This window comes from Schistocerca americana, chromosome 5, assembly GCF_021461395.2.
Source record: "Schistocerca americana isolate TAMUIC-IGC-003095 chromosome 5, iqSchAmer2.1, whole genome shotgun sequence".
NCBI lineage: Eukaryota > Metazoa > Arthropoda > Insecta > Orthoptera > Acrididae > Schistocerca > Schistocerca americana.
In genome coordinates this window covers 484,257,139-484,271,264 of record NC_060123.1, presented here as the reverse complement: position 1 = coordinate 484,271,264, position 14,126 = coordinate 484,257,139, and the positions used below count along the sequence as shown (strand labels likewise).

The window sequence follows — 14,126 nt, the reverse complement described above, 5'->3', positions numbered from 1 at the left end:
GGAGGAGGTAGGTTAGTGGAGTGGGTGGTTGGGCGGGGGGGGGGGGGGGGGGGGGGTATTTTGTGAGACAAGAGAGGAGGTGCCAAAACAAATATAACCTTTGGTAATATCCTCATAACTTAGAAGAATAAAGAATGGAGACAAAGTAAAAGTGCTTTACTAGACAAATGGCATTATGATACAGTAAGAACAGGTATATCTCAGCCACACTATATTGTAATATTGAGTTCAAGAACTGACAACAATTACAGAAAAACTGAAAAGATTATTTGTTAAACATTCACTTCCAGCAATGGAGCATGAATCTTTGACAAAGCATAGTATATGACTCTTTAGACATCTGATATTATATCTTTGTCTGATGAACAGCTATCACCCAAAATGCCATAAAAACACTTAACAATCATCGGCCAAAGCTGTCAAGATGACCACTAAGGTACAAGAGGAGGCTGCAAAAGTCTGAACAGTTTTATTCTATGATGCTATCACAAATGGTTTGCGACAATATTTAGTTGTTTTCCAGTGAGGTCAAATACATTGCTGTGGAATACCTATGAGATATTTTGCTCGATAAGTGACTGGACTAAAGATTTCTTCACAGTTGAGCTCAAATGCATTATTTTGGGTGATAGCTGTTCATCAGACAAAGATATAATATCAGATGTCTAAAGAGTCATATACTATGCTAATTTTTGTTCACAGTTATAGTAATGGCCTGACAGAATATGTAAGTTATAATTATGAACTCTTTTTGGATGTTTTGTATTCTGAGAAAGCACTGATAAGACTGAGGTTTGGTAAGTATATTGTCAGCTGCCCTTGAATACAAAAAAACTAAAAATTAATCTGCACTTGATTATTGCTAATTGAAAGACATTGAAACCCACCTGGAGTATTAGAAGGTATGAAGCACAATAATGATGTTAATTTTAGCGTGAGAGTACTCATAGTAGAAGACTTGTTCAGTGGATACAGTGGATTCATCTTTAAAAAAAAAATTACAAGTATTTCTCTCAGCCCATTTCCTCTCAACATTCAACTGATCACATGATTTCCAGCCAAGGTAATAGTGCTGGTAATGGGCTTGCTCAGTTCATATGTTCATGTTTGAAAGGTACTGAATCTATCAGAAATAGATAATTTAACAAAAAGCCATACTTTGATTCATAATAAGGAGATGTCATTTAAGAACACATTTTCAGTGTAGGTTGTGTGAAAATATGAGGAAAATCGTGGATAAATTACAGCATGTGGATATATAATGATCTTACAAATCATCCTTGTCATAATATTATGTATTTACTGTGGTTTAGCTGTAATATAAGTTTTTTATAAGGTGAGCAGACATTTAGCAGTGGTATGTTTACACAGGCATAATCAACAAAGTTTAGGACATTGCTTGAACATCCTGTGGTATTTAATGGAAAGATGTGAGGTAATACATAGTAAAAGTTTCTTTGTATGAGGGAAGAAATAACTTCGACATTTTACTCCTTGCCTTTTACATCACAAAGGGGTGAGCTTCAAATGTATGTGACATGAAATTTGCATGAGAAGTATATCTGAAGATGGTGTGTTATGAAGAAAGAGCACCCGACATGAAAACTTTGGTAACTAGATCATGCTTGAGGGAATTTAACTGAAGCTTTAACACAGAATTTCATGGAATCCATGAGTTTTAGTTGTACCAGTTTGTTAGTAATATGATAAGTAAGCACTTCCCAGACTGACAGATTATTGCAGTCTAATAAAAGACATGTGTGTTTTTCATTTATAGGATTTTCTAAGATCTGTTTACTTTTTGTTAAAGCAATAAGAATTTATTTACTTAAATCTTGCTTAAGGATACCATAACAATAACCATGGTACTAATCTGAAACCACATTGACAGCACACTGCAGCTGGGGCTGAAGGCGGTGGACAATCGTTAGCAAGTCCAGGTTCATGCTTGGAAGATTTCCGTGCAACACCCTTCATTGAATGTAATGGAGCTAGGGGCACCTGCCACTACTTTGCCAACAAATTCAGCTTCTGGTTGGCGACAATTGAAGATGCCAACCAGTTCCGCGTGCCCCAGAGCCAGACTCTCAAGGCAGGCACCTTGAGGACAAGAGTGAGTCGGTGCCAGGTCTGCATCAAGAATACGTAGAGCAGCATGTGTAAACAGTTTGCACTCATTGTGTTGTTCTCACTTCTCTGTTTCCATGGCTCCTTCAAGGGGTTTCATGGGATATCATGTGTTCATCTACAGAAAAGAATTCTGCTGAAAGTTGTGATGTGTTCCTTAATGTAGTGATGTGTTATACTTCCATACTGGTATCAAAGTAAAGCCTTTCCTTGGAATATGTCCACCACATAGGCTGTTAAGAGGTGTAACAAACTGTATGAAATACATAGTGAAGCATTCAAAGAAAGAACTTTTCTGTGCTTCTTGTAAGATGTCTCTCACTGCATCGTGTTTATATGTGTTGGTGGAAAAAAATTATTGGTGCTATATCACTTTACTGTAGTATATATGTCCTTTTCTCCCATCTCACTCCCATCTCCTTCCTCAAGAAAAGAGGACTGGCACTTCAGACTCAATGTAATTTAACTCATAATGAAATGTGTTATTAAGTTATATATTTATGTTAGTTGAAGTTTCTTGTGTTGTAAATTAAAACCTTTTTCCTAAACAGAATTAAATTTGCGAAAGCTGAATGTTATACTAAACTGCCATAGTATCATATATTATACAAATTTGCTGAGGTAAAGATGCATCAGGTTCTGCCTTGATACTGTGTCAATAAAAGATGCTCTAGTCAACTCATCTGTTATTGTCAATGAAAGTTGAACAAATGATGCATTTATTGTTTGTTATGATGTTGATGGTGTAATTTAAATAATTCTACAAATGATCTGCCTTCTTTTATTTCTTTTTTTCAATGGAATATCTTACTGACAATAATTATTTTTTTCATTTTCAGAAATTCTGTGACAATGTTCTGTATTTCATGTGCAAGTGTCAGTGGAAAAGTCATACAAAAGTTTTTGTTCATTTGCATTTCAGTTTTTCTTAACCCATATATAAACATTTGTTTTAAGTTTACATACTTCTCTTGATGGATCATCACTGTAACCAACCACTGATAAGTGTTTAAATGTATTATACTGACAATCAGTGTATATTTGTAACTTTATTTTTACAGCTCTTTTGCATTAAAATTATAAATGCTTTCACAACCATGTGTAAGTAATGTGGTGTAATATTACTAGTATTAGAAGCGGATGATGTAAGATGTAATAACTGCCAAGAATGTTTTATTGAGAAATAATTTTAAACATTTACACTCCTTTTTTTATTTCCAAAGAGTGAAATTGGGTGTTATGTGATGTGAAGATCAGTAAGTTTCTGTATGTGTGTAAATGATAGTATAATGTTTAAGACTCCTTACTTTGTAATGTATATTGTCTGAAAACACTGCCAATTTGTAACATAAATTAAAAACAATGTTTTAAAATACTTGAGTGTTATTATTTTACACCAGAGAACAGAACGATTTTGTACTATATAATACAAAAGACAGAACTGTTGGACAAATATAGTTACCCTTGAAAAGGATACTAGCAAAGTAAAATACTACAGCTTGGATAAATCTGTGGATCTGAATGAACACCGTTGGAGTATCTCTCATCAAAACATATTAAGACAAGAAATAAAATGGACAAACTTCTAATCCCAAATAAGAAAAGTGATAGGGTAAATGCAGTATCAGTAGTTATTTATATTTATGTAAACATCTGTTGAAAATCACTGAAATTGAAGAGATACCTCTAATGGACATGATTTAATGCTGTGTTACAATAGAACTAGGAAAGGGGAAGTGTTGCAATATACACAAAAATTGTTTAGTGTATATTGGGCTGAACATACTTTTTTTTATTTCTTTGTTACAACAGTAGATTTGGAGAAACACAAACTGATAGGTTTCGAAATGACAGCAGAAAAAAAATTAAAAAATGTCATTAGTGTGGGAGAGTAATAGCAATGTTATACTCTCCTTATCTGCAGCTATTTTCTATTTGGTAGTGCTGATTAAGATCTCCTAGAATTGTTGATGCCCACCTTTGGACTATTTCCCACAATGAAACTACCAAAGAGAATTGAAAGGCATAGGGTAACAGTCATTGACAACTTGTTCTTTGATCCACACGTACAAAACCATTTTTACAGAGATAGGACAAAAATTGGAAACAGTGCATGCTTGTACATAAAAGCAGATTCTACACAATCCTACAGGCTTTACCGCTGTATTTGACCATGAACAGCACCTGTGCAATGTCCTCAGCATTTTTTAAATGTCAGTCATAGCCAGAACAGTGTTCTGTACAATTGTGACTACATTATATCAGAGCTAAGTAAATTCAAACACGGACCCATTCTTGATGCTTGTATGGTGGGTGCTTCTGTAACTGAGATAGCTGAAGTGTTTGGTGTTTCAAGAGGCACCGTATCTAAGATTTATACCACATACAGGGAAAGCAGAAGAACACCATTCCACACATCACAAAGCAGACAAAAGTGTGTGTTGAGTGACAGTGGCGGATGGTCATTCAAGAGGACTGTGATGAAAAATAAGAGGACAACAGCTGAAAAGGCACTGCAGAACTGAGTGTCGCACTTGCAAATCCTGCCACCACCAAACAAATGGACTGGAGCTCCAGGAATAGGGAATTTCAGGGTGTGCCGGCATTCCAAAACCACTCATCAATGACGCAAATGCTTGTAACAGGAAAACAGGATGCTGAAGCCACAAAACCTGGACTACTGAGCAGTAGAAGAATGTCATTTGCTCAGATGAGCCTAGTGTCACATTGCTTCCAACTTCTGGCCAAATTTATGTTCTGGAGTAAAACATGAGTAAAAACAGGAGAGGGGGTTCAGTGATGATTTGGGCTGCCATATCATGGTGCTTCACAGACCCCATGATTACTCTGCAAAGTCGCATTACTGCCAAGGATTATGTGACCATTTTGGCCGATTAAGTCCATCCTATGGTATCCTATGGTATGATGTTTGTTCTCCAATGGTGGTGCTGTTTTCCAAGATGGCAGGTCCCTGCTCACACAGCTCATCATTCAGAACAGGTTTTGTGAGTATGAGGATGAATTGTTGCATCTCCCGTGGCCACTGTAGTCACTAGATCATAATATTATTGAGACTTTGTGATCTACTTTGTAGAGAAGGGTGCATGATTCCTGTGCACCTCCATAATTGTTACCAAAATTTGCAACTATTTTATGGGAAGAATGGTATAAAATTCTATTGAAAACCATACAGGACTGCATAATCCATTTGAGATGACTGGAAGCTGCTTTGAATGCCAACAGTTTTCATACAACATATTAGGCATGGTAATATGTTGTTTTTGGTGTTTCCATATTTTTGTCCATCCTATACAAGTGGAGTATCTGATGATAAAAAGAAAATAAAAAATTGCCTGGGCAGTTATGACCAGATCATAAATGAAAAACATTGTGTAACAAAAACATAACCAGTGACTCGATAATGGTATCTAGAGAAAACTTATGAAAAGAGGTTTACAAAAGAGTCAGTACTGATGAAAAATTTTACTTTTTCTTAATCATAGCCCTTCAATACTTTTTGTCGTACAACAATGGGGGTTGTGTATCATATGGGATTAAAGCGTATTGTGTGAGGAAGCGAAATCTCTACCGAATTCAAAGGACAAACTGTAGTCAACAGTTAGAACTTCATTGCCACAAGTATTGCAAATGCTTACAGTCAATTGTCTAAAACAACAAAACATGTATTATTACCAAACAACAAACAAATAAAGATGATGAAGCAAATGAAATTAATTCCAAGATAATAGTCTTGGTAGAAATGGCAGTATACTGAAAATATTGACCACCAATTTCAATAATGATATTCTAGTAATGGCAGCATGCGTTTCACTTATTAATAAACAGCAAAATACACTAAGAAACAAAATAAAAATATCTCCTAATCATATTACAAATGTCATTATCATTAAGAAGTTATTTTTATTTTAGTGAATATGATACTAAAGTCTGGTGCTGACATTATAATAAAACATTTAATAAGTCCATGATTCAAGGGATCTTGCCTGACAGACTTAAATATACTGAAGTGATATCCATCTATTAAAGCTCATCTTTAACTGAAGGTCCATTTTATTTCTCCCATCATTTTCAAGAAAATTTACATAAGTGGCCTACAATAAAGTTCGACTCATTCTTAAGAACATAACTTGCTAACAGCCTCTGAGTTTTCATTCTGTAAAGGATAATGCACAGAGGAACGTACACACCTCAACTAAAGTGTGGAATATCACAGACTTTACTACAATGACTTCTTATAGTATATCCATTTGAACAATAACTTATTAACAAAATAAACACAATTCCTGCTGAAAACAAGAACGGTTCTGGTTAGTTACAAAACATCATTACAAAACAAATCAATCTCACTTCTAAGTGTACATCCTGGAAAAAAAAGAAATCAGTGAAAATCTTCATCTCATGATGATGATTATCAGTCTTTAGTAGTGAGTGTGTCCTGCCCGCACGTGGATGAGTTCTTCCAATCTGCAAAGCATGCTCTAGATAAAACTATCAAGCTTATCTTGGGGTATGAGCTCTCACTCCTCAGTGGCAGCTTCAGTGAGGTTCTGAAGACTGTCAGGGGGATTCAGACACTGTGCACTGGCCACCTTCAACATGTTGCATGCATGCTCAATTGCATTCAAGTCTGGGGACTGTGCTAGCCAATACATTCAGTTTGCATCTTTGAAGAGTGTGATGCAGCCTTGCATTGTCATCAACTTGGATGAAGTTGTCACTGACTTCACTTCTGTAGGGTTTTACAGTCACTTGTAGTTCTTCTTAGAGGCATCAGGGACCAGTCAAACTGCCATAGACGGTAATTAGAGGGGTCAGCCATCGCATCATTATTGCCGCCCATAACATTACACTTCCAGGCTGCAAATGGGTGACCTTCCTGAATGTGTTGGTGTTCTTGGTGTCATCGAGTGCTTCTGCAAACCCTAACACTTCTAGTGTCCAGCTGCAAACATGACATTACTCCATCCTGCAATGGTCCAATGTTGATGTGCAAGAGCCCAGGTCCTTCAATTGCATCGGTTCCACTGGTTCAGTGCAAAACTTCTCATTGGTGTTCAGTAATGAAGACCATCATGATGCAATCTTCTATGCACTGTTTGGTCTGAGATACAAACCCCTGTTGCCCAGGAGAAGACATTTCCAATCTTTCTGTCAGTTCATGTTGGGTGCCTGTGAACCGACAGATGGAGGAAATGATCCTGTATTGATGTTGGTTGTCATATGAGGATGAATACTGCAAAGTCCGTTGTTCATATTTCCCATCTCTCTGTACTTCCTCCACACCTAGACACACCACTTTGAGGGATATGTAACCAGTCAGCAACATCTTGCTGTGTATGACCTGCTGAAAGTAAAGCCACTATGCTGATTCTATTACAGTGTTTTATATCTTTACGTGTCATGTTACTGTAGTGCTGAACACAAACCGAATGAAGCTGTTGTTGATGCTGGATGTCTCAGGGTGTATCGCTGTGGTGGCAATATGTTTAAGTGACTGGGAAACGATCACAAAGCATGCCCGTAGTAAACACCATATAGTATATGGGCTCTAACTGGATAATGCACAAAGTGCCTAGGTCAATGAGACCTCTAGTATCGTAGACTACATTTTGCAATAGTATTCCAGACTTGTTGAACAAAATATATACGCTCTTACAAATGAAGTTCTGGGTAGGTAAACAACAAAAACTAATCTTTTGTTATAATGGTGATCTTACTGAGGCTCATATTGTACGGGCCATTAAATTCTGCTTGGGAAACTAACATGTTATGACAACCTTCCTGCAGAGATGGAATCTAATCTTCATAATAGAAGGGTGAGTATCATATTGCCTAACCATGAGACAGGAATAAAACTGAACTTACAATAGAGAACATGAAATGTGTAGGCTTGGTTTTGGGTCTGTTCCTATTCATAATCTGTATGATTGATCGTCCATTGACTCTAAAGCCTTTTTTAAACTGTATTATCTGTTGAAGATGAAAGGGCCCAAACACAACCTTCACAGACAATGTATAAGATAGCTGAACAGTCCCACAATTGTTTCACATTTCACAAAATCTCTTGTTATGGAATTCCATACAAATAAAAAACCAGAACTATACTAAGTAAGGGAAACACTAAGTAAGGGATGGGCTAGAATTCAGCTCATGAGCTCCACCCTAGGTTGCATGCCATAGCGCTTAGCCTGGTTACACAATTCCTCTCACTACCAGGCCATGATATGCTGTCCGAGCTTGAGGAGAGAAATGCGCCATATTTAGATGGCAATGCAGTCACACTGCATACAACTTGGTATCATATTTCTCAACAACAAAGGTCACAAAGGAAACAAATTGTCAGTATTATTTAATTTTTGATGCACTGGAGACAATAACATAATTTGTATCCAGTACAAACTGTCGGCATAAGGACAGATGCGGACAGTTTCACAGATTTTTGCATTCAGGTTGCCATGTGATCCTGACTTACACAGCTTCCTAATCCAAAAAAAGATCTTCACACACATACACTGACTGAAATATTGTAGTACTTTTACAACTTCATTATGGAGATGCGAAAACTCTACACTCAAGATGCCTGAACAGACGTAACACAAAAGGATTTGTCTTTAAAATGGGAATTACACTACAGATCAATCAGTTCCATCTGCACATGCATAGGAACACTTCCAACTGAAAGGGAAAATGGTCTTAGGAACAAGTGTAAGATTGGTATTGTCTTCCAAACATTTAGAAAACTATCCTTGTAATTCCGTCAAGATCAAAATGAGTTCTTCAGACATCACATTTTCTTTGATACCATTGACCTTAGGGAACTGAACAGGTTTTTTTTTAGAATTTTTTCCTTCTTCAACGTGATTTTCTTTTTAAATGCATCCCCATCAAATCCTAAATAAGTAGTTTCTCAACTTGCAGTGTCTTGCTGTGGACAGTACAGGACACTTAAAATGCGAGGTCTGCAGTCCATTCTGGATCTTCTAATATTCATTCCTGTAATCCTTTCTTTTTCACAAAAATCAACAACGGTGAGTTTTAAATAAAAAAATCATTCCATTCATGCCCCCTTATTTAACCAGTGTACTTTGCAGTACTAAATAAAGTCTCCATATTCTTTGCTCAGCCTATCGAAAATAGTTGCAGCTGACAGTGGAATACTGTATGCAACTTCAGAAATTTTAGTGTTTGTTGCACCAGTTGCTCCACATGCTCCATGCCACAAATTCCTTCTCGATGTGCAGGATAATGAATCTTGTCTGTTGATCATTGTAATTTTTTGCTCTTTCATTGTTAACTAAATCTTTAAATTCTTTCAACATGGTGTTGTAACATTGTTTCATAGCAAATTTGTGGTACTCATCAATTATGTGACACCATAACAGATATTGAAAAGTCTCATCCCTCTCTTCTGTGACTCTCATTCATGATTAAGGAAACTATTTTGTGCAAACAGCCACTGAATCAATGAATATCTTTCATACCACAGACATATAGCAAAGGGTAAACAGCATTGACACCACAATTCTGCCTAACTGAAGACAATCAAGGTGATCAGAAATGCCACACTGCAATACTAAATGAAATGTCACTCTATACTGGGTACTTCTGAGAAGGACCAAGCAAAGCCAACACAGGCTGAATTGTGGCCTGCACATTGGGCTTCCATGCAGTTTGGCACATTGTGGTCAGCCTCCCAATAAATGAAACACATTAGTAAAAGTACTTGTGGTGCAGCTGTATAACAATGTGAGAAACACATAAAAAAAAGAAGTTCAGTTCAGCAATTAGACGTCTCTCTTGAATTTTTAAACTGAAGGCTAAATTTCAGTCTTATTTTGTGTATTTTCACTTCCCATTATCTAACAATTATCCATTGGGAGAGATGCAACAAAAGTACAAAAAGTGTATATTCAGCAAAAGTAGCCAGTGGAATAAGGTATAAAGCAAAATGAACATCTTGCTGACACTCCTTCAAAGATCCTTGGAATTCTCACATTTACTTCCTAGTGTATTGACTCCTTTATGCAGTTTGTTACTGATAGTAATAGAGCCCAATTCCAACTGAATTATAATAAAAGCATTTACAGCAAAAAAAAAAATTCAGAATGGAGTTCTGTATTTTCTTACAAAGCACTTCAGTAAGTTCTCATCAAACACCAGAGCAAGAAATTGAGCCTTTCTACAAATTCATAGGGAAATTGAAAACATAGTTCATTAGCTAATCCTACAGATTATCTGAATACCTAGTTTTAAGAACTGAAGATTCATTAGCTGCATTAAGAGCAATTTTTTACATTGGAAATGGGCCTTTTTTCTTGTGACACACAGATGACTATTGTTCTGTAATGAATATTAACCCATTGGCATATAATTTTTTTATTAATATCATCACACAGACATACACTTGTTTTTGACAACTTTTGACAGTGTCTCTAATAACATACTATATGCTATTTTACAGTGGATATTTTATTACACATGAACCTTATAATATGAGATATATTCAGACATAGTTTAATTGAGTGTGATACACCTTAAAACAATTGTTCACATGTAGAAAAAACTTTGCCACTAAAGGGAGATTATGGAGAGGATGTATGCCTAACACTTAAGGTGACATACAGGTGCTAGAAACAAGTTCACTGACAAGTGGAATTGGTACAATGTTTGGTGTAGCTCTCACATTAGCGACAACAGCAATGAAGATAACATGGATCCTAGTATCTGTGGATCCTCAGGCTAAAGCCCAACAAAAATGCAAGTAGCCGACATGTTATTTATGGCACGTTTTTGGGAGTCTATAGTCAAGAAACAAATTTTTTGGCAGCTAGTGTATGCCCTGAGGTATTGGCAGTAACAAAGTAGAAAAGAATGTTTGAGCAAGAGCACTACTTTCCTGCGGCATTAGACAGGTTAATGCTCACTTTGCACTTTGTATTCTTATGTCCCAACTAAGAAACCCTTCTTTACAAAATTACTGGTTGAAGACAGAAATAATTAAGACTCCTATCTTTCGTAAGTCTATGCTTCCTAGAATATCAAAAACTATTTCAAGGTATCTACATTTTGCAACTTATTTTGCAGATACCCAGCACAATGAATAGACCAGTTATCACTCATCTTATTGAAAAATTTCAGAGAGTATAAAACTGGTAAAATATTAGTGTTGATGTAAGTTTGATGAAGTTTTGGGGTGGACTGTTGTATGTGCAATACAGTTCTTAAAAGAGAGCATGAGTTGATTTGAAAATGTATAAAGTATGCTTGCCAGATAATGATTATTGCTACACTTTTACAGGTTGTATACATGGACATGGACCGGGTTTTTCCCGGTTGAAAATACACTTTCTCCCGGGTGAAAATACACTTTTCCCGTGTTAAGTGATAGTATACTTTTCCTTGGCACTGTATAATTTATCAGTACTTTGAATGTTTATGGTTTTATATGGAGACGTAGAATTTCCCGGCATTTTAGAAAACGAAACTAAGGGGGGAAAATGCGTTATGGAAAGATCTCTGATGTGCAGCAACATGTATGCTATATAGTTTCGTGTTATGAAGGTATAACTTCGAATTCCACCAAATACCGCATGTTACTTTCCAAAGCATTGAAATCGAGATTGCGACGCGGTTTTGTAAGCCAGTCATAGCTCATGTCACGTGATCTCGCCAGCTCAAGACAGCATAGAACACGTGATGTAGTCGGCCAATAGCAAGATCACTCATAAGTATTAAGTAGTGCGGTATTACCAACGAGTTAAAATTTCATAGAGTGGCTGAGATACTAGTTACAGCGCTCCTAGCAGCAACCAACGCTAACTCGGCCGCCATGTTCTCCTTAGTCAAAACATTAGGAAAGCGTTACGGTTGTTTGTGTTGGAAGTGGTCAGCTGTTGTGATATTACTGCAATATTTAACTTTTCTAGTTGACTTTTTTGTTACAAAATGTAAAGTCAACATGCCTGCAGTGTGTTCAGCGTTCAACTGCACAAATCGCAGCGATAAAACAAAAAATATTTCATATTATAAGTAAGTATATTAGTACCGAAATACGACACACGTTTTTTAATGTTTATTAAAGAGTCATTTGCATTGGAACTGTAATTATGCATAAGACAAATGCAGGAAAGTAATTTATTTATCGTTGATTACAGATTTCCTTTAAAAGATAAGGAAATTACAAATAGATGGGTTATAAATATGAAGCGAGAAAACTGGTTTCCTACTACAGCCAGTTACCTCTGTTCAGCTCATTTTGAAGAGAAATATATGTACCACACAAATGTCCAGAGGCGCCTTTTGTCAAAAGCAGGACCTACTATCTTTAACTTTCCACCACATTTACAAAAGCAAGATAAAGTATTACGACCACAACCCAGAAAGCGATCTTTCGACAATTTGCAAGATAGTGCTGTTACAGTGACAGCACTAGCACAAAGTAAGTCAATAATTTAATTTTACTCCGTGTTCTTATTACTTTGAATTACATACTTTCTATTATAATCTTATGGTGTAACTCTGTTATAAACTTACGATGTAACTGCATTCTTTCAGTGCCTGTCGGACCCACATCTGTTTCTGCTGACCACAATTACTGTCTACCAAGCTGTAAGAAGTTGAAAACACAATATAACAGAGTACAAGCAGAGAATGTGCGACTAAAGAAGCGGATAAAGCAAATGAAGCAACTTAGTGTACGACACAAAAGAAGAATAGTGCAGTTACAGACTTTAGTTGCTGGTTTGAGAAGAAGGCTATGTAGTTCAGTTTCTGATATGTTAAACAGTGAACATGTAGTTGGTTTGTTGAAGGAGCTATTGGAACTTCAGTGCAGTGCTAAAGTATGCCATTATTCTCAGCAAATAAGGAAATTTGCCCTGACCCTACACTTTTATTCTGCCAAGGCATAGCGACAAAAATATCGCATTTCTGCGCCCATTACTGTTTCTAATAGTTAACCACAGCATGTTTAGAAGTTTTACCGTAATATTCTGGTGGTACCTGCTCTAATTGCATTAATTTATAGGCAACAAGTAACGTTATAGTGGATGGACAGACTTATTTGAGTTGTCTTGTAGTGTTATCTACATAGAAAAGTTTAGCCGTATTTCGACAAAAACATCCCTTTTTGCTGTTAGTGTACACTGAAATCACTGCTGTCTATTGCTTGTTTTAGAAAAAATAAAGCTAGTATGGGCTATTTCAAGTAAGTCAAACGCAGTTACAAGGGGACGGGACACAGCAGACGATTGCCTTGACTAAAGAAAACATGGCGGCCAGAACTTCAATTTGCTTCAAACATGGCGGACCTATAGCCACTCTACGAAATTTTAACTCGTTGGGTATTACACTTATCAAATTTCCTTGTCAAAGATTTGATCAAAGATGTGATCAAATATTCCGTCAAATATATTTGACAAAGATCTTTGACGTAGCGCTAGAAGGGGTATTACCACAGTCTAACATTAGACTGTGGTATTACACTGTCATCAAATTTTTCGTCAAAGTTCAAGACAGCTGGCAACAACTTGTTATTAACCGCAGCAGTTGCACGTACCGCAATTGCATTGTGTGCACATGCGGAAAAGAAGTGGGGGGAAAAAAAGGAACCATACATACAAGGTTGACAGTCTTAAATTCCTGGGATTACAACTTGATAACAAATTCAGTTGGGAGGAGCACACCACAACTGCAGAAACGCCTTAACAAATCTGTATTTGCAATTCGAGTGTTAGCAGACATAGGCAACATAAAAATGAAAAAGCTTGCATACTTTGCCTACTTTCATTCCATAATGTCATATGGTATAATATTTTGGGGTAAATCTTAAAGTCAAACAAAAGTTTTCAAGAGTCCAAAAGCGTGTAATACGTATTATTTGTGGAGTAAATTCACGGACGTCCTGCAGAAACCTCTTCAAAGAACTGGGTATACTAACCACTGTCTCTCAGTATATTTACTCCTTAGTGAAATTTGTC

At 36.5% G+C, this 14,126-nt stretch overlaps 1 protein-coding gene across 1 annotated transcript in view; it reads left to right on the top strand.

Annotated features, from left to right (window-relative positions):
* Positions 1-3,502, top strand: part of LOC124615929 (collagen alpha-2(IV) chain) — a 270,357-nt gene extending 266,855 nt beyond the window's left edge. The window contains exon 31 of the mRNA XM_047144112.1: positions 1,892-3,502. Coding sequence (XP_047000068.1) covers positions 1,892-2,149 — 258 coding nt within the window. The 3' untranslated portion in view covers positions 2,150-3,502. The remainder of the gene's footprint in view (positions 1-1,891) is intronic.
* The last annotated feature ends 10,624 nt before the right edge of the window (positions 3,503-14,126 follow it).